We start from the raw sequence: 20,781 nt of genomic DNA on the forward strand, positions 1-20,781 counted from the left end.
TTAGTAAGTGATCCAAACGCCACCTAGGCAGGACTGTCAAAATGGGCCAGACACATGGTAAACCCCAGGAGGAATCTCAGAAATGTTATGCTGTTAAAGACATAATTACAATGTTGTATGGGAAGGATAAGGCACAGGGCACAAATAGGATTCTCAAGAAATTGGGGATGGATGGAGAAAATGGATTAAGTGTAGAAGGTTGGGAAGAAATAAAGAAAGACAGACAGGGAGAGATATTGCAGAACAGATGGGTATCACAAATACAATGTTTAATCAAGGTTTCCAACAGGGCTAAAGAGGAGGGATGGGAGTATTGTCAGGAAAAGGGTGGATGGGATATGAAGGTCCGACACAAAAGTCTTCCTTCTGCTCCCGGCGATAGGGTAAATACGGGAGATACTCCACCTCCTTATAACACCACCACACCAGGTAATGAAAGACCAAAACTTTATCCTTCCTTAAGAGGAAGAGGATGGGTATGCCGAGTATGCGGTATCCAGAACACAGACTGGGCACAGGAATGTGTGCATTGCGGCGCTCAAAGACCAGAGCCCGTAGCTCCAGTCCATAGTCGGACTAGGGTAATACAAGTAAATAATCCAAATGCGGGTCAAGCAGGACAGCCACCTACAGTGACCCGACAAGTCGTTCTGAGGACATGGACACCTTGGTCGGCTGACACTCTTATGGCATTAATACAGAATGCTCCTGATCCCGTAGCAAAACCTGCCGCATTCTGTAGATTCGTGACACAATTACTAGACACACATGAAGCAACTTGGCAAGATGGGGAAGATTTGTGTAGACATAAAATGACACTAACGATGTTTAATCAATTTATGAATGAAATTGCTTCACATAGACCACAAGGGGATCCAGCGGCAGATCCGCCAAGAGTACATCCCCGTCATATAGACTCTAGACCCCTGTTTATAGCTCAGTTACGAGAATTTTGCCAAGGGAAACAGCAGGAAAGGGGTTCGACAGCGCCCATAAAACAGGCCCCAGGTCAGACTGTTACAGAATTTTACCTCAACATGGAAAGCATGATGGCTGACGAAGGTCTAGATTTAGCCTTACCCGTCACCATTAGGGCTTTCAATCGACAGTTTATGGAAGGACTAGTACCCCAAATAGGTGACAAACTGAAGGCATGTACTCCCGAATGGAGAGCCATACGGGACAGAGGAACATTGTTGCAGAAAGCACAAGGCATAGAGGCTGATTTAGCAGAAACTAAACCCAGAAGGACACCGGGAGTTAACACTGTTGCCCGGGTCAATGAAGGAGGGAATTCCTCCCGTAAACCTCTTACCTGTTATTACTGCAACAAGGTGGGACATATAAAAAGAGACTGTAGGAAAAGGATAAAAGACGAACAGGAAGGAAAGACGGACAGAGACACGAGGGACTACAGACAGAGGCGTACCAATGATAGGGACGATCCGACCGCATGACTTGCCCCAGTCCTAGCTGAATCAGAGAACAAAATGCTCCACATGTTGATGAAGGTGGAAGGTAAACATATTCCTTGTTTGGTTGACACAGGAGCGTCACGCAGTCTGTTGTCTGATTCAGTAGTCCCTCCACACATGACGTCCCGTGACACCATACCCATAAGTGGTTATGACGGACTCCTGACTGATGCCCCACTGACTAAACCTTAAAAAGTAAAAATAGGGGGAATGGCAACCACCTGACACTTGTGTATTGTTGCAATATGTAGATGACCTATTGTTATGTTGTCCGGATAACGATACTTGTTTAAAAGCCACTCTATCATTGTTACAATTCCTGGCTGAAAAAGGGTGCAAGGTGAATAGAACTAAGTTACAGGTATGTCAGAAAAAGGTTGTCTTTTTGGGCCACTGTATATCCCAGGGTACTCGACATCTCACTGAAGACCGAGTCCAGGCCATAAGACAAATGAATATCCCACGCAACTTTAAGCAACTTCGTATGTTTCTGGGAATGGTATCATATTGTAGACAATGGATACCACATGCCAGTTCTCTGATGCAGCCATTATATGATTGCTTGAAAATAGTACCCTATGTACTCACAGAAGCAGGTCATGAATCTTTTAGCACCTTAAAAAGGTTACTAATTTCGGCACCTGCGATCGGGATCCCTGACTATACCAAAACATTTCATTTGTACATTGCTGAAATCACGGGACACGCAACAGGGGTGTTGACACAACAACACATCAAACAAAGGCCGGTAGCATACTTCTCGGCGGCTCTCGATCCTGTCTCTAGAGGATCACCGTCCTGTGTACGAGCAGTTGCAGCAGTGTCAATTATCATTGACAAATCCTCAGAAATTGTCTTAGACAATCCTGTAGTGGTACATACCACACATGACATACACGCCATCTTATCACAGGTCCAACCAAAACACATATCAATGGCGAGGCAGCTGCGTCTGCAATGCACCTTGCTCCTACCTCCCAATGTTACCTTTCAGCGATGCACTTCTTTTAACTTAGCACAGCTTTTACCATTACAGACAGATTTGACAGGGGGGAGTAATGATGATAATGGTGTAGACACAGCACAAGATACTCAGGATTCTGACACACTTTCATTTCATGACATAACATCTGATGAACACGATTGTTTTCAACTTATGGAACAAGAAACCACGGGGTTCCCACATGTCACAGACATACCCATTGCAAATGCAGAACACACACTGTACATAGATGGTAGTAGATTTGCCGATGACAAAGGTAAATATCACACAGGTTATGCTGTGGTAACGGACACACAGGTAATTGAGGCAAAGTCACTACCAGCACACATGTCGGCACAAGAAGCGGAACTAACCGCTCTAGAGAAAGCCCTAGAACACTTGGAGGGACAAGAAGGGAACATTTACACTGATTCCGCATACGCCTACGGTGTGGCACATGATTATGGCCACATATGGAAAGCTAGAGGTTACCTTACAGCAGCAGGCACACCTGTTAAACATGGTGAAGGAATCAAAAGAGTCCTGAACAATCTTCAAAAGGTTATAAGAGTAGCCATCATGAAGATAGCGGCACACACGAGCGCAAAAACAACTGAGGCAAAAGGAAACGCATTTGCAGATTTAACTGCAAAGAAGGCAGCTCTAGGGGAAGTAAGCCCTGAGACCTTAGCTACGGTACAGGTGAGTATGCCCGAAACCACATGGCAGCAGCTAATGGAACTACAGGAACAAGCAGGGGCTATTGAGAAGGACCGTTGGGTTAAGGAGGGAGCTGCACCAGGCCTTGACAATGTATGGAGAGAAGGAGACAAAATATGTCTACATGCTTCTCTATACCCAGCAATGGCAGCGGCTGTTCACTTACCCACTCATGTCAGCTCCAATTCTATGTATAGGATTGTAAGCCAAGGATGGCTAGCCCCTGGATTCAGTAGTACTGCAAGGAACTACTGTGCTGCATGCCAAATCTGTCTGATTAATAACCCAGGACAGAGAGTGAAAACCCCACGTAAACATCAGGTCCGGGCCCAATATCCCTTTCAGAGACTGCAGATTGACTACATACAAATGCCTAAGAGCGGCCCCTTTGAATTTGTTCTCGTGTGCATCTGCCTATTTTTCAGGCTGGTCCGAAAGTTATCCTGTGAAATCAGCTACGGCAAAAGCCACCGCCAAGAAACTGATTACTGAGCTGATACCTAGGTTTGGTCTCCCAGAAACAATAGAATCAGATAGGGGGACACATTTCACGGGAGAAATAATGCAAAATGTGATGGCAATGTTAGGGGTTCAACAAAGTTTTCATACTCCTTACCATCCACAGAGTTCAGGATCAGTAGAAAGAGTAAATGGTACAATCAAGCTGAAAATACAAAAAGCTATGCAGGAGTTGAACAAACCATGGCCTGAGTGCCTAGCTTTAGCTTTGTTCTCTATTAGGTACACCCCAACAGGAAAAACAGGGTTATCCCCATATGAAATACTGTTTGGAAGTGCACCTAGATTAGGTTTATATTTTCCTCAAAGTATGCAATTACAATGTGATAGTTTAACTACGTATGTAATACAGTTGCAACAGCGTCTGACTAAAATCCACAAGAGTGTGTATTCTTCTCTTCCAGACCCTAATTCTGTCACAGGTACTCATGATCTACAACCAGGAGACTATGTGTATGTAAAGAAACATACCAGAAAGACACTGGAACCAAGGTTTGAAGGTCCTTTCCAGGTGCTATTGATTACAGCAACCTCAGTGAAATTGGAAGGGAAACCTACCTGGATCCACGCTTCTCATTGTAAAAAGGAGCCAGTTGGCAAATGACAACATGTATCTTTTTATTGTTTCAGTAATTCTGGCTAATAGTTTGGTTACCTCACAGAATAAAATACACAAGGATGAAGGATTTTCTAAAAAAATGTTATTACTGAAGTTTAAATATGCTTATGCCCAGAAGTCAGGATATGAGAAATGTTGGATTTGTAGCAAATTACACCCCAGCACAGCAAGTATACCACTGATGGCAGTTCCTATAAACTATACTGATCTTGCTAACAGTAGCATTAACAATTAGAATTACATGAATTAGCAATTGAAAGTATGAGTGCAGCACTGACAGGACTCTGTGAAACTACTGAGGACTATGAGTGCTGTACTTGGATACATAACACCAGCATTGAGGTACCTGACTATTATGACATCATTGCACAACACCGTACGGAAGTAAAGAATTTACAAGAGAAGTCCCGAAATATTGGTCGCGACTGGGATCCGTTTGGTGGAACTTTTAGTTTCTCAGGGTTATTCTCTTGGGTTAAGAAGGCAGCAATGACAATTATAGTGGTGCTCTTATTCGTATTTTTCTTTTATGCATGCTTTAAGTTGTTTATGTGCTTTTGCAAGAAAGCCAAGGTAAATGATGCGGAAAAGATGGAACTTTTGTGAAGATAGGTAGATTTAGTTTCTTGACATCACCCATCTGTCAGAAAAGCCACTCTTCCTGAATTTTAGATGTTGGTACTGTCCAGGGGGATGGGTGTATACCCCTCTGACAACTCGCGGTCAGGGAGAGTACTCTGGATATAGGCTGACTAGAACTTGCTCAGGTGGACCCAGGGCAAGAGGGAGGGGTGATGTCAAAGGGGGAAATGTAAGGATTAAGGTATATGTTGAAACAAAATGGTTGACCTTATGTCTTATATTTTTCTATCCTTCTCTGTAAAATCCACACTCGTCATCTATTGTCACGTACTCATCAAGAAGAGGCCGCATCAGCCCTAAAAAGCAGTCTACGCCCAGAAGATTGTCTTATCAGCTGATAACACCCGGAGAATTGTCTTTACTTTGAAAATGTTGTTTTTTTTACATTTGCTGATGTTTGCTCTTTTCTGTCTATAAAAGATGTAATAAAGAAGCCTCAGAGCCACAGTCAGTCAGAGACAGTTAGAGTTAACGACGGACTTCTGAGCAGAAATACTGAATACTTCTGTGTCTCTTTGCTCAGATAAGAACTCTAACTAACAATTGGGAAACGGTAACATAACCTGACAAATAGGTGACTTGTTGAGGTCACACCTAACACAATAAAACCACCTTTTAAGGAATTTCTCCCTGAAGCTCCTCTCTTTTGCAACCAATTCCTCCATTTCATTTATTTTGTTAACTTTTTTGAACCAGACGGTGATCGATGTTGCTTATGTTTGTTTCCAAAGCAGTGGTATGCAGCTTCTCGGCACAGTCACCAATATTTGTAGAATGGAACATCTGTAGGTTTTTCCTGGGATAGTAGGGTGATGCAGTAGATAAAAGGCCATGTGCCATAAAAACTCCTAATCTGTGAATTTTTGAGCAGTGCGTCAAACATCAGTCCAGAAATTGCAGAGGGAGCAGCAGGACCAAAAGACATGGAGTAGAGAGCCAACCTCATCTCTGCATCTCCAGCATAGATTAGAGCATTGAGGGAACATTTAATGGATCCATGGGTGTGTAATACCAATGTGTAAGTAGTTTTAAGCCTAATTCTTAATATCTGGAACATATGGAGATTTTATATGTAAAAAGAAGAATCCCGTCAACCTGTTTATCAGAAAGAATAAGTTTGAGGTCTCCTTCCCACTTGGAGATGTAGAGTAACTTGAAATCCGAAGGAGAGGGGTGCAGGCGGTAGGTCAGCAAGATCGTATGACACAAGGAGGAATGTTCAGAACAGAAACGTTCAATAAGGGGTAATCATAGCGGCACCAATCCAGCACCCGAACTCAGGTGGCAGGCAGTATGATAGAGGGCTATATCTGGTAGTGCCATGACCCCCAGTAGTTTCAGCAGTTGCAAGATAGTCTGAGGGAGTATTGGGGGTTTATGTGACCAGAGAAAAGGAGGAAATGTTTTGTTTATGGCTTTAAGAAAGGAGCCCAGAATATGGATGGGTAAAGCCTGTAAGGGATACAGCAGATGAGGCATAATATTTATCTTGAGTATGCCGCATATTCTGAACCAGGAAAATTAACCTTTATGCCAAGCAGAGATTTTTGTTAATCATAGTGATCAGCAGTTCTTAATTACATGATGCATGCTTGTCATTGGCCAATGACTCAAAGTATGCATGCTAGATGATACAAGTGACGTCAGTGAGGGAGTATAACAGCCAGGCAACTACATTTTCAGAAGTAGGTGAGCAATGAAAGCCTTTGTGAATATTTGCAAAGTTTTCTTAAGATTACTGGTAGTTACTGCTGTCTTTGAGTGTTTAGAGCTTGCTACAGAATCTACTGCTGCACAAACCTAGACTTTGAGCCAAAATCCTTTCCTTTCAGTTTTGGAGAAACTGGGTTTAGATTACTCTTACTTCTATACCCCAAGGATTCACAAATTAAATAGTACCATAGTCAGAATGTATGATCCTCGGTCGCACATGTATGCCCACTAGAGAAGTGCCCATCCCCTTACATTAGTGGTTAATGAAAAAGGGTCCCTTACATTGATGGTCACTCTAAACAAAATGCCCTCTTACATTGTCAGTCGAAAAGTCCCCCTTACTTGTTAGTCAGTGTAGAAGGGCCCCGTCACTTTTGTGGTTAGCAGAGAGGGTTTCCTTACTTGGTCATTGTAGAAGGACTCCATTACACCGGTGGCCAGTGGAGAGGGTCTCATTACACTGGTGGTCAGTCATCACATTAGTCATCAGTATAAGTGGGAAATCTGTCTGCCAATGATCATAGAGCCCAATGCATTGCTGGGGGGGTAACATAGTAATGAAAAGGTTGCTCTAGAGCAGCAATGGCAAACCTTGGCACCCCAGATGTTTTGGAACTACATTTCCCATAATGCTCATGCACTCTACAGTGCAGTTGAACATCATAGGAAATGTTGTTCCAATACATCTAAGGTGCCAAGGTTCGCAATCACTGATCTAGAGTATGTGAAGCTGCATGATTATATATGTAAATAGTTCAGCCTTGTGCAGGAATTCTCTGAAATAAATGGCGCCACAAGCTATCTTTGTCTGGTATGTACAAACTTCTTTCTTTTTCTCAACATCAGTCTGCTAGTCTCATGACTTATATCACACCTTTTCCAAGATGCATCTCATTCCCCCGCACCTAATCACACACCTCCTTCACATGAGACAAGGGCACATAGAAGGCATATCTAAAAATATACACAAACTATAACCTCGTCTTATAACATCGTCTTACAATGATACAAAACCCATCAAGGACTCTAACACCACCAGTCATGTTATTTGCTATGGAAATTTCAGTCCACCCAGAATACAGGGCTAGGGCAACACACAGATCCGAACATGTCTCTTCTTACCTTGCCGACCTTCACTTGGCTTGGGTTGGATCTCTTCCACACATTCTGCAGGAAACCACCCAATGTGCCCTCTAGCATTTCCTTCCCAGAATCCTCCTTCTCCAATGCTCAAAACTGCAGGAAAAATATTTTTAAATAAGATTTTTGTATAAAGTTAAAAACTCACATATGCTAACAGAAAAGACAGATAATTCAGGCAATATTCCATATTACTAAAGCAGAAGTAAAAAAAAAAAGGCAAATTATAACCCCACAAGGGGTTCAAACAGAAAATATTTCAAAGGAGATCTAAAAAAAAAATTATTGGAAAAAATTCCCTGGCATCAATAATTTCTAAGTTAGTGGGTCCTTAGAAAGTTATGATTGACTTACGAAAGGCAACTCGGCTGTTTGCTTTGCAAGAGGGAAGCTGCACTTTCCATGCACTTTCCAATGGGATTTTCCAGAAGCTTAACAAAAGGAGATATGAATCTCTGTTGACTTCCATCATCCAATCATGTTCAAGCAAAAATACAGTTTTTTTTTTCTTTTCCTTGCAGGCAGTTGGATATCCTCTGCAAAGTGTAATGTCACCACATTTACCTTGCACAGTTCAACTTCCCTTGCAAACTGAACAGCCTATTCGTATTTAGTAAATCAACTCCATCTAGACAGGTCAAGGGAGAAATAAATATTGAACTTCAGAATCTTTTTTCAGTTTTTGGTAGCATGGGAAAAAGCTACCGGACAGGAAGTCTCTGGCCTCTGGCTTTTTTTTTTTTAAAGTGCGTACAGCTAGCAAGGTCACTGGATTCCCTGAACTCCTAAACTACATACTTCAATTTAGTGGATATGACAGCCAAGAAGCCATCATTCTCAAAAATGAGAATCGAGCAACAACAACCTAATTAATTTCTCAATTAAAAGAGAGGTGTGGCCAAAGCTTTTTTAGCAATACTTCTCTTGTGGAACACAGGAGTACCCTTACACTCTAGGCTCTGAAAAAACCTACCAATATTGTCAGGATCCACCCAGCTGCCTGATTGACAGCTGGCTCCAGTGCATGGCTGAGAGCCAGAGCCAGCTGCACCCACACCCTTCTCAGCCCAGTGCTCCATTGAGCACTGAAGGAGCGGAGCAGAGCAGAGAGCAATGACTGACAGTTAATGCTCTCCACTCCAAGCAGACTATGAGCTGAGCAAACAGCAGTCATGTAATCGCTCAATTTTTGGCCTTAGAGCGGATGTGGGACAGCAGCAGCAACACACCTATGCTGCAGCTTAGAGATTAGTATGGATGTGAAAGTTTGCTTTTCAGGGGTATAAGCAGTATTTCTTTTGATTTCTGAAATAGCAATAGGGCACAAAGTCGAAATGAATTTTTCCTTCTTCATACACATGCATGCACTCAGAGACACATGCACACATCTTGTGGCAGCCATAGACGGTGCACTTTTATTTCCTGCAATCATGGGTTTACGTCCCTGTCAGGAGAAAACAGTGATTATTGTGAGCGGCTGCAGAGGCCGTTAGCGATAATCGCAAGTGAGTCTGTCAGGTTGATTATACCCAAGTTGGTCAATCAATCAACTTGGGTACAAAGCTTCCAAACAAAGCTTCCAGTTTGAGAGATGTTTGTCCTGGGCCCACCAGTGTCTTAAAGCAGCCCTGATCGCAACCCTGCTGAAGGGGTGCGATTTCACTTCAGCAAAGGCTTACAGTGCACTGTGACATATTCTCAGACTCTGAACTTGGTAATCATAAGGGCTAATCACATTCGTTATCTTTGCATGCTTAGTAGTTTTTCAATCTGTTCCACTAGAACCTCTGATTCAAACAATGGTATAATTTCTGATTCTCTTTACAGCAGGAGAGTTGATGAACCATTTATTCTAAATGCTATTCATCAAATCATGCTGGATTCACATTCACGGTGCAATTTTGTGTTGAAGCTATGGTACAAAAAGTTGCATCATCTCAGTGTAGCTACTATAGCACGTGGGAGACCAACCAACACCTGAACAGATTTGATAAAATGACACTGCGCAGAATGGATGGCAGACAAATATATGTTTTACAGTTACATGATACTTAAAGGTGTCATTTGTAATACACTTGCATGCCTGATGCTAGGTCTTCAGAGCCCTAGTTTCAGGGTAGAAAATCGGTCAACCACTCCAAAGATATTTCTAGTGTATAAAAAGGCCCTGCTGGGACAAAAAAGAACAACCCAATTTTCAACTTCTTTTCTGAGGGTGACAACTATGGAGCTATAATAAACTAAGGGTAAGGGTAATTAAGACTTCACTTCAATCTATAACACAATTCACTAAAGGTTATTGCATGCATGATGGTCACATGACCACTTAAGGCATGCAATAATGAAAATGTAAATTCACTATTGCTCATATGCAGTATTTAGCACAAACATGTTAACCGCTTCAGCCCCGAAAGATTTTACCCCCTTCCTGATCAGAGCACTTTTTGCAATTTGGCACTGCTTAGCTTTAACTGACAATTGCATGGGCTTGCGACATTGCACCCAAACAAAACTGACGTCCTTTTTTCTCCACAAATAGAGCTTTCTTTTGGTGGTATTTGTTCACTTCTGCAGTTTTTATTTTTTGCGCTATAAACAAAAAAAGAGCGAAAATTTTGAAAACAAAATTTCTTTTTTTAACTTTTTGCTATTATAAATATCCCCCCAAAAATATATTAAAAACATTTTTTTTTCCTCAGTGTAGGCCAATATGTATTCTTCTACATATTTTTGGTAAAATAAAAAATCACAATAAGCGTATATTGATTGGTTTGCGCAAAAGTTATAGCATCTACAAAATAGGGGATAGTTTTATGGCATTTTTATTGTTCATTTTTTTTTTATTAGTAATGATGGCGATCAGCGATTTTTATCAGGACTGCGACATTATGGCAGACACACCGGACAATTTTGACACTATTTTGGGGCCATTGTCATTTATACAGTGATCAGTGCTATAAAAATGCATTGATTACTGTGTATATGACACTGGCAGTGAATGGGTTAACCACTAGGGGGCTATGAAGGGGTTAAGTCTGTCCTAGGGAGTGATTCTAAAGGCCCGTACACACGGTCGGACTTTTTGACAACAAACATACAAATTAGCCGGTTTGGAGCAACATCCGACCGTGTGTACGCTCCATCGGACAAACTTTTCCCTGTTTTCATAGGACTTTTGTTGGCTCTGCGAACGGACAAACTTTTTGACAACAGAAGTCCGATGGAGCAAAGTCCGACCGTGTGTACGCAAAAGCATCGGACTTTTGTACAAGGTACAAACACGCATGCTCAGAACCTATGCAAACGATCAGACTACAATACAGAAGTTGACCAAAGGTGGCGCTGGAGTCATTAAACGTCCTCTTTTGAAGTGGCGTCCGTACGTTGTGACGTCACCACGTTCGTGTTTGTTGTCAAAAAGTCCGATCGTGTGTATGCAATACAAAGTTGTGGACCACGCCCTTTGTACAAAAGTCCACAGGAAAGTTTGTACAAAGTCCGATCGTGTGTATGGGGCTTAACTGGGGGCGGTGGGCTTCAAGTCACATGACAGCGATCACCGCTCCCGATGACAGGGAGCAGTGATCTCTGTCATGACACAAGGCAGAACGGGGAAGTGCTTTGTTTACATAGGCACGTCCCCGTTTCTGAGGCTTCGACCATTTGCCCACTGCTGCCATTGTGCCGATGCATATCAGCGTGCAGCAGTCAGCAAGTGGTTAAAGTGGTTGTAAACCCTTACAGACCACTTTGACCTACAGCTAAGCCTAGATTAAGGCTTACCTGTAGGTCCAAGAAATATCTCCTAAAGCTACACGGTTCAAGGAGATATTTGTAAAAAGACAAACACCGCTGTCTACGGCGCATGCAGGATGCCACTAACAGTGTGATATGCCGTTAGTGGCAGCTCCTGTGCACATGCACGGGAGCCATGTCATCGCGGCTCTGGACAATCACAGCGCCGGAGCTACGATACTTGGAAAGAAGATGGACACTCTGTGACATCACTGGCTCCAGTGTCAGGTAAGTGACACATAATGGGCTACTATGCGATGCTTTACCTTTGCCCATTATGCTTTACCTTTGCAGGGAAACAGAGGAAGTAACCCCATCAGGGTTTAATTCCTCTTTAAATACTGCATAAAAAGGCATTAAAGTCAATTCACAGGCTTAAATAAATAAGGTAATTAGGTACTGGTCCAAGCTTGCGATAACTACGGCAATGGTCAGACCCCCCACCTGTGATTGGTTTAAAAGAAAAGTGCAAGCTTGAGCAGGGGTCAGCTAGATTTTAGTTAGGAGTTGTTTCTGGAGCACAGTAAAGAGGATGGAGCCCTTGGAATCCAGTCTTCTGCAATGTAAAGTAATGCAGAAGAGGAGGAGGAGGAGAAGATCTCAAGTGGTCCTTTTACAGGAAAGCAGCTTTAGGAGTGCACATTGCTGGATAAATTCATGGATGCTGATACCCTGCAGAAGTTATCCAAGCCACTTATCATGGAGCTGTATACACAACTCATAGGGTACCTTGAACCCTTAACACAGAGAAGCCATGCCATACCAGCCATAATTAAATTTCTGGCAGCCTTAGGCTTTTTTGGAAAAGCATCATATCAGATGGTAGCTGGAGATTTCAATCTCCTCACCAATGTACTACATGGTTTCAGCGCAATAGAAGGGAAGTTGCACTGTGTAAGGGAATTATCCCAGAGCCTAGCGAATGTGGTGACATTTTTACTACCCAATAACTTGCAAGCAAAATAAAAAAGCAGCATTTTTGTTTGTTCATAATTGGATGATAGAAGTTAGAAGAGCTTCCTCCCATTCACTAAGATCTGGGGAAAATTGCCTTGGAAATCTCAACTTACCTCGAAAAGTGAACAGTCTATTTGCCTTTAGTAGACTACATACAGCCTACAATGTACATCTAGATGATGAAAGACCAGAAGGATGATCTACTAAAGGCAAAAGGCTGTTCACTTTGCAAGGGAATTTTCCCCAGAGAAAAAGAAAAAAAAAAGCATTTTTCTTGTACATGATTAGATGATGGAAGTCAGCAGAGCTTCACTTCATTCACTAAGCTCTGGAAAAAAATCCCCGTACAAAGTGAACAGTGTCTTTCCCTTTTGTAAATCCACCAATGGCTGAGTGGAATTTCCCATGGCGTTTCCCTGATAATGTTGTTGAAATGGCCACTTGTCTCTGTTGGAAGAAGTATGACTACACAGAAGCGCAATTAGGAAAACAGGAACATTGTGCTGTCACCCTATAACAGGAAGAAGTGTCTGAAGGAGGACCTTCATGGCAGGATCAACAGGTATTATTTTGGGGGGAAAACGCAAAATTTAGGATATTGACAATAGGTTTTGAATTACATTTACATATATTCAAGTACAAGTCCAAGCAAAATCCAACTCTAAACCTGCTTTCTGACACATTCTACACCTAATCTATCTAACCCTGTAAAGCAAAAACCACTGTATGTACGTATTCTGCAGCCGCAGAAGCTGTGTGCAGGAGAGGACCGACAACGCCTATGAAATGGCTGGAAAGTGATGTAACCCATAGAGTTATCATGGGGCTTCCGGTGTTGGCTGCCTCTCCTGCAGCCACCTCCACACTGAACCTGCTGCTGACAGCTGATACTGGGATTGGATCGGATTGGCTGCAGAATAGGCAAGTATAGCAATTTTTGCTTTACAGCGTTAGATAGATTAGGTTTAGAATGTGACAGAGAGCAAGTTTAGGGTTAGTTAGGTTTTGCCTGAACTTCCACTTTAACCTTATACGAGACTTTATTGCTTAGGTTGACACGCACTTATGTGATTCTTATTTTCTGCATGTTCACATATTTGAATGAAATTTTTTTTAAAACTACAGGAGCAGGATTTTTAATATGTTACACTCAATTGTAAAATGATAGAAGGACCTTTTCCATGTGTATACCTAAAAAAAAGAAAAAACTCTTATTTTATAACTTTTTATAAATATAAATACAATTTCAGATCAACACCTTTTTGTTACAGGAAAACTCAAAAAAAAGACCAATTTAGTCTTAAATACGCAACAAATATATCACAATAAAGAAAATAAAACATTAGGGTTTTAACAGGGATTGTCACACTTGCGTTCAGTAGATTTAATCTGTATGGCAGCTATTAGTGTCATTTTTTTCTATGCAACAGTTTTCATAACGGCCCCCAATGATATCAATAAGCAGAAGTTCAATGCACACTGCCAATTGCCAGGTAGGAAAACAGCAGTGCCAGAATAGCCTTTGCTTGGCCTTCTGATATGGGTGACATTTCTGAGATTCCAGCATTTCACAATATGACTGATGGGCTTCTAATCAAACAGTACACTTCATTTCATTAATCAAGGCCTAATCTGCCAAAGCCATCTGCTCAAAAATAACATCGAGCTTCATCTTTTCTCATTTCCTTTCCAAACCGCTCATTACACATGACAGACAGCTCTGTTCTCTATAGCGGGAGCGGCTATATGACAGCCTATAGAGGAACGAGCTGTGCTGGCAAACACAGAAGCAAATTCACTTGTGTATGGGATCAGGTTCTCAGTGAATGACTATTATTTGCTTAGTAGGCCGTCAAAGAATCAAAGAAAAAAAAGTCAAGATCAAAGGTCCCTGCAATAGAAGAACTCTTACTAACCTCTCTGATGTTCTGTGTCTCCTGCCTTTCACTTATTCCAGAACTGCAGCCTCTGTAACGTTGTCCATAGATGACTCCTTTTTTTTTTTTCATTCAGCATCCACCTATGCAAGCAAAGTGGATGAAGGAATCCCCCTGCCAGGACATTGTATTCTGACAACAGAGACTTTCCGCCGTCAGAATACACTTATGCCCCTTACACACGAGCAGAATTTCCGACCGTGCGCATGCCCCATCTGACTTTTACGTCTAAAATTCTGACGGTCCTAGAAAGAGAACATGTTCTATATTTTTCCGACGGAACCAATTCCTATCAGGAAAACCGCTCGTCTGTATGCTGTTCTGACGTACCAAAAACATTGCTTGCTCTGAAGCAAGTAGGAGACGGAAGCTATTGGCTACTGGCTATTGAACTTCCGTTTTCTAGTCCCGTCGTACGCATTGTACGTCACCGCGTTCTTGACTGTCGGACTTTGGTGTGACCGTGTGTATGCAAGACAGCTTGAGTGGAATTCCGTCTGAAAAACCTTCAGCGTTTCTTCCGACGGGAAAACCGGTCGTGTGTACAGGGCATTCGATCGAAAATGTAGCTGGTCCCTACTGAAACAGGCACATTTTGATCATCTACAGTCAGCTTAAAGGAGAAATAAGACCAAACCTATTTTGGCTATACTTCTCATATGGATGACAGGAGTGCAGTTAGTTCTGTACTCCTGTGACTTGTTTTCAACCAACAGTGGGCTAAAGATAACAACACAACTGTATTAGCAGCAATTCATGCTAATATGCGACCCCTCGGTGCTAAGGACCGCATATTTGCATACGGCCGGTGCCAAGGGGTTAAAATATATAGAAAATTAAAGGGGTAGTATGGGATGGGGATGAAGCTATAACTTTCTTTTTTTTATTCTTTATTTATCGAAAGACATTGGCCTAACAATCCAAATCATTTAGTCAATATCAAAAATAAGGCAGCTCAGACAGAGCTGAGAGATCAAAGAAAGGTCAGCATGTATAGTCAAACAGACGGAGATGAGGGGATTAACGGCTTGCGGTAACAACAGCGAGGCCCACAATGATAGAGATTGACCAGGTAGAGTAAAATCGGGCCTTCACATTACAATCCAAGACTCCTGAGCTAGCTGTCTGCCATGGAGGACTAAACCCATAGCATTTCGACAATTTTTTTTTGTGGATATATACAGCATTTAAAAAAAATAAAATACGAGCAAAGGTAAAAAATCAAAAGAAAAAAAGGGGGGGGGGGTAATGCTCCAGGAAGAAGGGAACCAAGGTCATCCAAGGATAAGTACAGTAACGTAAACCAACCTGTAAGGCTCCAGGCTAAACCCTACTAGTTGCGGGGTCAGGGCTGCCAAGAGAACCTTCCCTTTGGTTTTTCCAGCAGGGGGGTCTTCATTTATCATGTAGGTTCCTGTAATGGTCCATTTGCTGTTTGAAGGTTTAGAGGGGGCAGTTACAACTTCAGCAAGCCATCCCTCTTTCTGTCCTTCCGCCACTGTAAGATATGGCCATGGCTACTGAACAGGTAAACAAGTTCAGGCGGTCGTGGCCTGGACCGGCATGGCATGAGGAGCACTGAGTGAGAGCTCCGCTAGACTATTATCCGTCTACTTATATCCTGAGGCCGTTACCGCTGTTAATTTGTGCTGACACGGGCTACGATCCTCCTAAACTTGCCAAATTCCACCACGTGGAGAAGGGCAACATGGCTGCGGATGGCGCCAGTCCCTCCTCCTCCGCGCCCGACCCCGGATGCCAGAGTGCTGGAAGCTATCCTAGACTGCAAGAGCGCTCTGATGGGGAAAATTGAGGAGATAAAGGTGGATGTGTCCCTCCTCTGGCAGGATATGCAGAAGCTGAGGGAGAGGGTGACCGAGGCAGAGACCCGTATCGGCCGCGTGGAAGATGAGCTGCCTCCGCTTCAGACTACCGCTGAGCATCTGCTACATCAGTTATCCACGGTCCTGGCGAAACAGGACGACATGGAGAACCGCTTGCGGAGGTGCAACTTGCGCTTTGTCGCCTTGCCCGAGGGGGAGGAGGGCAACGATCCCCCCACATTTCTTGGACAACTGCTGATCACCTCCTTTGGCCGCGTGGAGTTTTCCTCGTCTTTTGTGGTGGAGAGGGCCCATCGCATGCCCGCCAGACCCCCCCACAGGGGGCACCCCCTAGAACCTTCATTGCTAAACTGCTGAACTTCCGGGACCGGGATGCAGTCCTGCGACTGGTGAGATTAAAAGGCAATATCCCTTACCACAATACTGAAATTAAGGTTTTCACAGATTTCTTAGCAGAGGTCCAAAGAAAAAGGGGACTCTTCACTGAAGCCAAGCGCCAATTGCGAATACGCCACTATTCGTACGCCATGCTCTTTCCGGCCCGGTTGCGGGTTAGGACAGGGCTCACTTCTTTGATACCCCGGAGACGGTGTTTGCGTGGCTGGAGAGCAGGGCAGCACCAGCACGGGATGCAGCTTAGGACCTCACGGAACTGCTGGGAAGAGTAGATGACTGCTTGATGGGGACCTGGGGAGGTGTAGTATCCTCGATCCTGTTCTCCAGGCCAGAGCGGTGGGCCACCCTATGAAAAGGTACTGTACTTTATTCACCCTGAACCGCCTGCCCTGAGAGACATTTAGGCCCGTACTGGCTGCTCTTCCCGCAGGTGGATTCTTTGCTCGCCCTCCCCACCGTCCCCGTCCCGCATCCCTTTCGAGGTCCCCCCAACCCCCCATCCTCGGGACTCCCGGGATACTATCCTTTTATTCTCCCCTGCCCTTCCCCCCCCCTACTATGGACTCCGGACTGGCCTCCCTCTTCCAGGCTTGAACTGGCCCGTGTCAATGTTATTGATGCTAAGACAATTGCATGTCTGCCTCACACTCTATGTTATTGCAGCGGACTCGGACCTAACATGGCACCCCGGGTAGATACAGGACGGTGGCCTCCCTGCTGTATCCCACCGCTACTTGACTTTCTATGGTGACACCCGGGGGCCACGCTCCTCACGTTTTTGTTTGTTTCTCAGAGATTAATCATCACACTAGTTTTGTTCTACAATGGGACCCTAGCTTGGTCCCGCAAGCAGTGTAGCTTTTGTTTTATTATTCAAGCTTGGTTTCCCTGGGCCGGTCAGCGCTGGCTCACTTACTCAGCTCCTTGGCTGGGGTGGGACTGCGCCGGACGGCCTGGTGTATGTTCTTCAGTATGCTTTTCAGTTCACAGTTGGACTATTGTTTTAAAACGCTGGTGTTTATTGTGTCAGAACACGAGAGACGTATGTTGGCTTATTTCCATGCGCAGAAGAGGGATGGGTTTTCTGTTCATGTTTTCTATGCTGCGGGAGGCAGGAGGGGGCATTGGTTATCCAATTTATGTAGATCTTTGTTTATATCGCAATGGGTAGTTTGAAATGCCTTACTTGGAATGTCAGGGGGATTAGGGCAAAACAGAAACGCAGCGCAGTCCTGACTTACCTTAAAGCTCAGAGAGTGGATATAATAGTGCTGGTAGAGACACATCTTACTGGTCAACTTATGCTAACGCTTAAGAAACCCTGGGTGGGCTTGGTGTATCAGGCCCCATTTTCCGCTAATTCCAGGGGGGTGGCACTTATGGTGTCCAAATCAGTACAGTTTTTACTCCTGTTGCTCAAATCGGACCCCCAGGGGAGATATCTCTTCCTACATGCCAAAATCAATGGCCAAGACATCCTTCTCCTGGCTATCTATGTACCCCCCCCCCCCTTTCCAGTTTTCCGTCCTGAATGAGGGCCTGGCATTTATGTCCCAATTTCCCACTGTTCCGGCGGTGTGGATGGGGGACTTCAACAACGTTGCACATAGGGACCTAGACAGACTTACATTGAACCCTCCACCCACACAGAACCCTGGGCTTACGAGGTTTGGCAAATTCTTCCTGGATCTTGCTCTAGTGGACTCTTGGAGGCATAGATTCCCCACGGATAGGCAATACTCCTGTTTTTCGGCGTCGCATCCCACTATGTCTCGGATCGACTTTATATTTATTTCCCGCTCCCTCCTCCCTAATTTAGGGGAGGTAGGATTTAATTCACGTGTACTATCAGACCATGCCCTGTACTGGGTTGAACTGCGATTTAAGGGCCCACCTGCTTCCTATACATGGAAGCTAAACCCCTTTTGGCTGGGAGTGACCCCTGGGCTGGAGGAGGCAGGGTCGGAGTGGGAATTATTTTTTCATGCGAACCGCGACACGGCCTCCTTTGCGATGGTATGGGACTCGTTCAAGGCCCACGCCAGACTATACCTAGCCCAACAAATCTCCCACCACCGAAAGACGTCCACTAGGGCACTATACCAAGCGGAGCGTCAACTGACTGTTGCTGAACAGGACTTTGTCAGAAACCCATCCCTTGACACAGCTGACCGCCTCAGATTGCAATCCAGGCTTACATTTTGAAAAAGCAGAAAGGAACATTTTTCTATCAAACAGAGGGCGTACGTGTGTGGGGAGCGAGCTGGTCACCTATTGGTCTACCTGGTCCATATGGATCAAAAACCCCCGACAGTGGTCTCCCTGCGTGGCTCTGGCGGGGAGTTGATTTCTGACCCCGACGCGGTGGCTGATGAGTTTAGGACATTTTATGCCTCTTTGTATTCCTCGACGGCCACCAATGCCGGGGACGGAGTCAACGAACTTTTCAGAAAACTAGACTTGCCCACGCTTTCACTGACCCAGGTAGCGCTACTGGAGGCCCCCATTACAACTGACCACATTGCAGAGGCTATGTCCCAGCTCAATCCGTCCAAGGCCCCCGGTTCAGATGGGCTCCCTCTAGAATTTTATACCAAATATGCTGACACCCTGACACCTAGGCTACAAGAGCTTTTCCACCACATATTTGAATCGGAAACCCTGCCCCCCTCAATGTGTGAGGCATATATTGTCCTTATCCCCAAACCTGGAAAGAACTTGGAACTCCCTGACTCCTACAGACCCATTTCCCTACTCCAGCTAGACATCAAGATCCTGGCCAAGGTCCTGGCTGTCCGCTTAAACACGGTTATTCTTGACCTCATCCACCCCGACCAGACAGGGTTCATGCCTTCTAAAAACATGGCCTACAACTTGAGGAGGCTCCACATGAATTTGCAGGCACAACACAATCTGATGGGATCTAGAACGGTGGTATCTCTGGACGCGGCCAAGGCGTTTGATTCGGTGGAATGGCAATATTTATGGAGCCGCCTTTTGTATAGTGGCCCCTGTGCCAGGATCTTGGTTAATGGGCGGGTGTCGACTCCTTTCTCTCTCTCATGGGGCACCAGGCAGGGCTGCCCCCTGTCACCATTGTTATATGCCATAGCTGTAGAACCACTCGCTGCGGCTCTCAGGGGTCATCCGGGTATCAATGGGCTGAAATGTGGAAACCTGGAGGAGAGGATCAGCCTGTATGCGGATGATATGCTGCTGTATTTGGCGGATACAGGCCCCTCCCTCCAGGCAGCTCTCGAGACGATCCAGACATTTGGAGAGTACTCTGGGCTTAAAATCAACTGGGAGAAATGCCAGATACTGCCCATTGATATAGGTGTTCCCTCAGAGAGCGAGGCCTCTACTTCCCTTCTAAGGGTTAGCGCGATAAAGTACTTAGACATCACAGTCACTCGTTCCCCGGAGGACTACGTCAAACTGAATATAGATCCCCTAATAGCAACTATGAAAGCCAAGATTAGGACATGGGCTAAACTTCCATTGGGTGTCACGGGCCGCATAAATTTGGTAAAAATGATTATTCTCCCCGGGTTCTTGTATGTATTCTAGCATGCCCCGTATACCTACCCCTTAGGCTGTTCAACTCTATCGAGGCCCTGCTCGATTCCTTTGTATGGGGCTCTCATCGCCACAAACTTTCGTGGCAGGCATTGAAAGGCCCTGGGGTTCTGGGAGGGGTAGCCCTGTATTATCTGGCTGCCCAAGTATCTCACCTTTACCATTTAGACAAACAGGACAAGGACAGGTACCTGACACTTCTTTGCCCCCGGCGAGGCCATACACTCACCCATCCATTTCAATTAATATTTAGGGACCATGCCCCAGCGGGGTTCCAGGGCAACGGTAAGGGGCTGATTTACACCCACTGTAGAAATTGGGAGGTACACAGGAAAAAGCTGAAACTTCCTGCGACCCATTCACATACCCCACTCTGGGATAACCCCGGTCTACGCGAATTGCGGCTACTCCCCGACTATTCAGTATGGCCCCCACACGGGATTGTATATCTTTCTGATATATA

At 44.5% G+C, this 20,781-nt stretch overlaps 1 protein-coding gene across 9 annotated transcripts in view; it reads right to left on the minus strand.

Annotated features, from left to right (window-relative positions):
* SHANK2 (SH3 and multiple ankyrin repeat domains 2) overlaps positions 1-20,781 on the minus strand; it is a 1,084,923-nt gene that overhangs the window by 508,908 nt on the left and 555,234 nt on the right. For all 9 annotated transcript variants that reach the window (XM_077462543.1, XM_077462526.1, XM_077462535.1 and 6 more), the window contains one exon: positions 7,793-7,906. In XM_077462543.1, the coding sequence (XP_077318669.1) occupies positions 7,793-7,906 (114 nt within the window). The remainder of the gene's footprint in view (positions 1-7,792; positions 7,907-20,781) is intronic.

This window comes from Lithobates pipiens, unplaced genomic scaffold, assembly GCF_037356315.1.
Source record: "Lithobates pipiens isolate NorthernLeopardFrog02 unplaced genomic scaffold, aLitPip1_a1.2 Scaffold_10, whole genome shotgun sequence".
In the NCBI taxonomy this organism is placed as follows: Eukaryota; Metazoa; Chordata; class Amphibia; order Anura; family Ranidae; genus Lithobates; species Lithobates pipiens.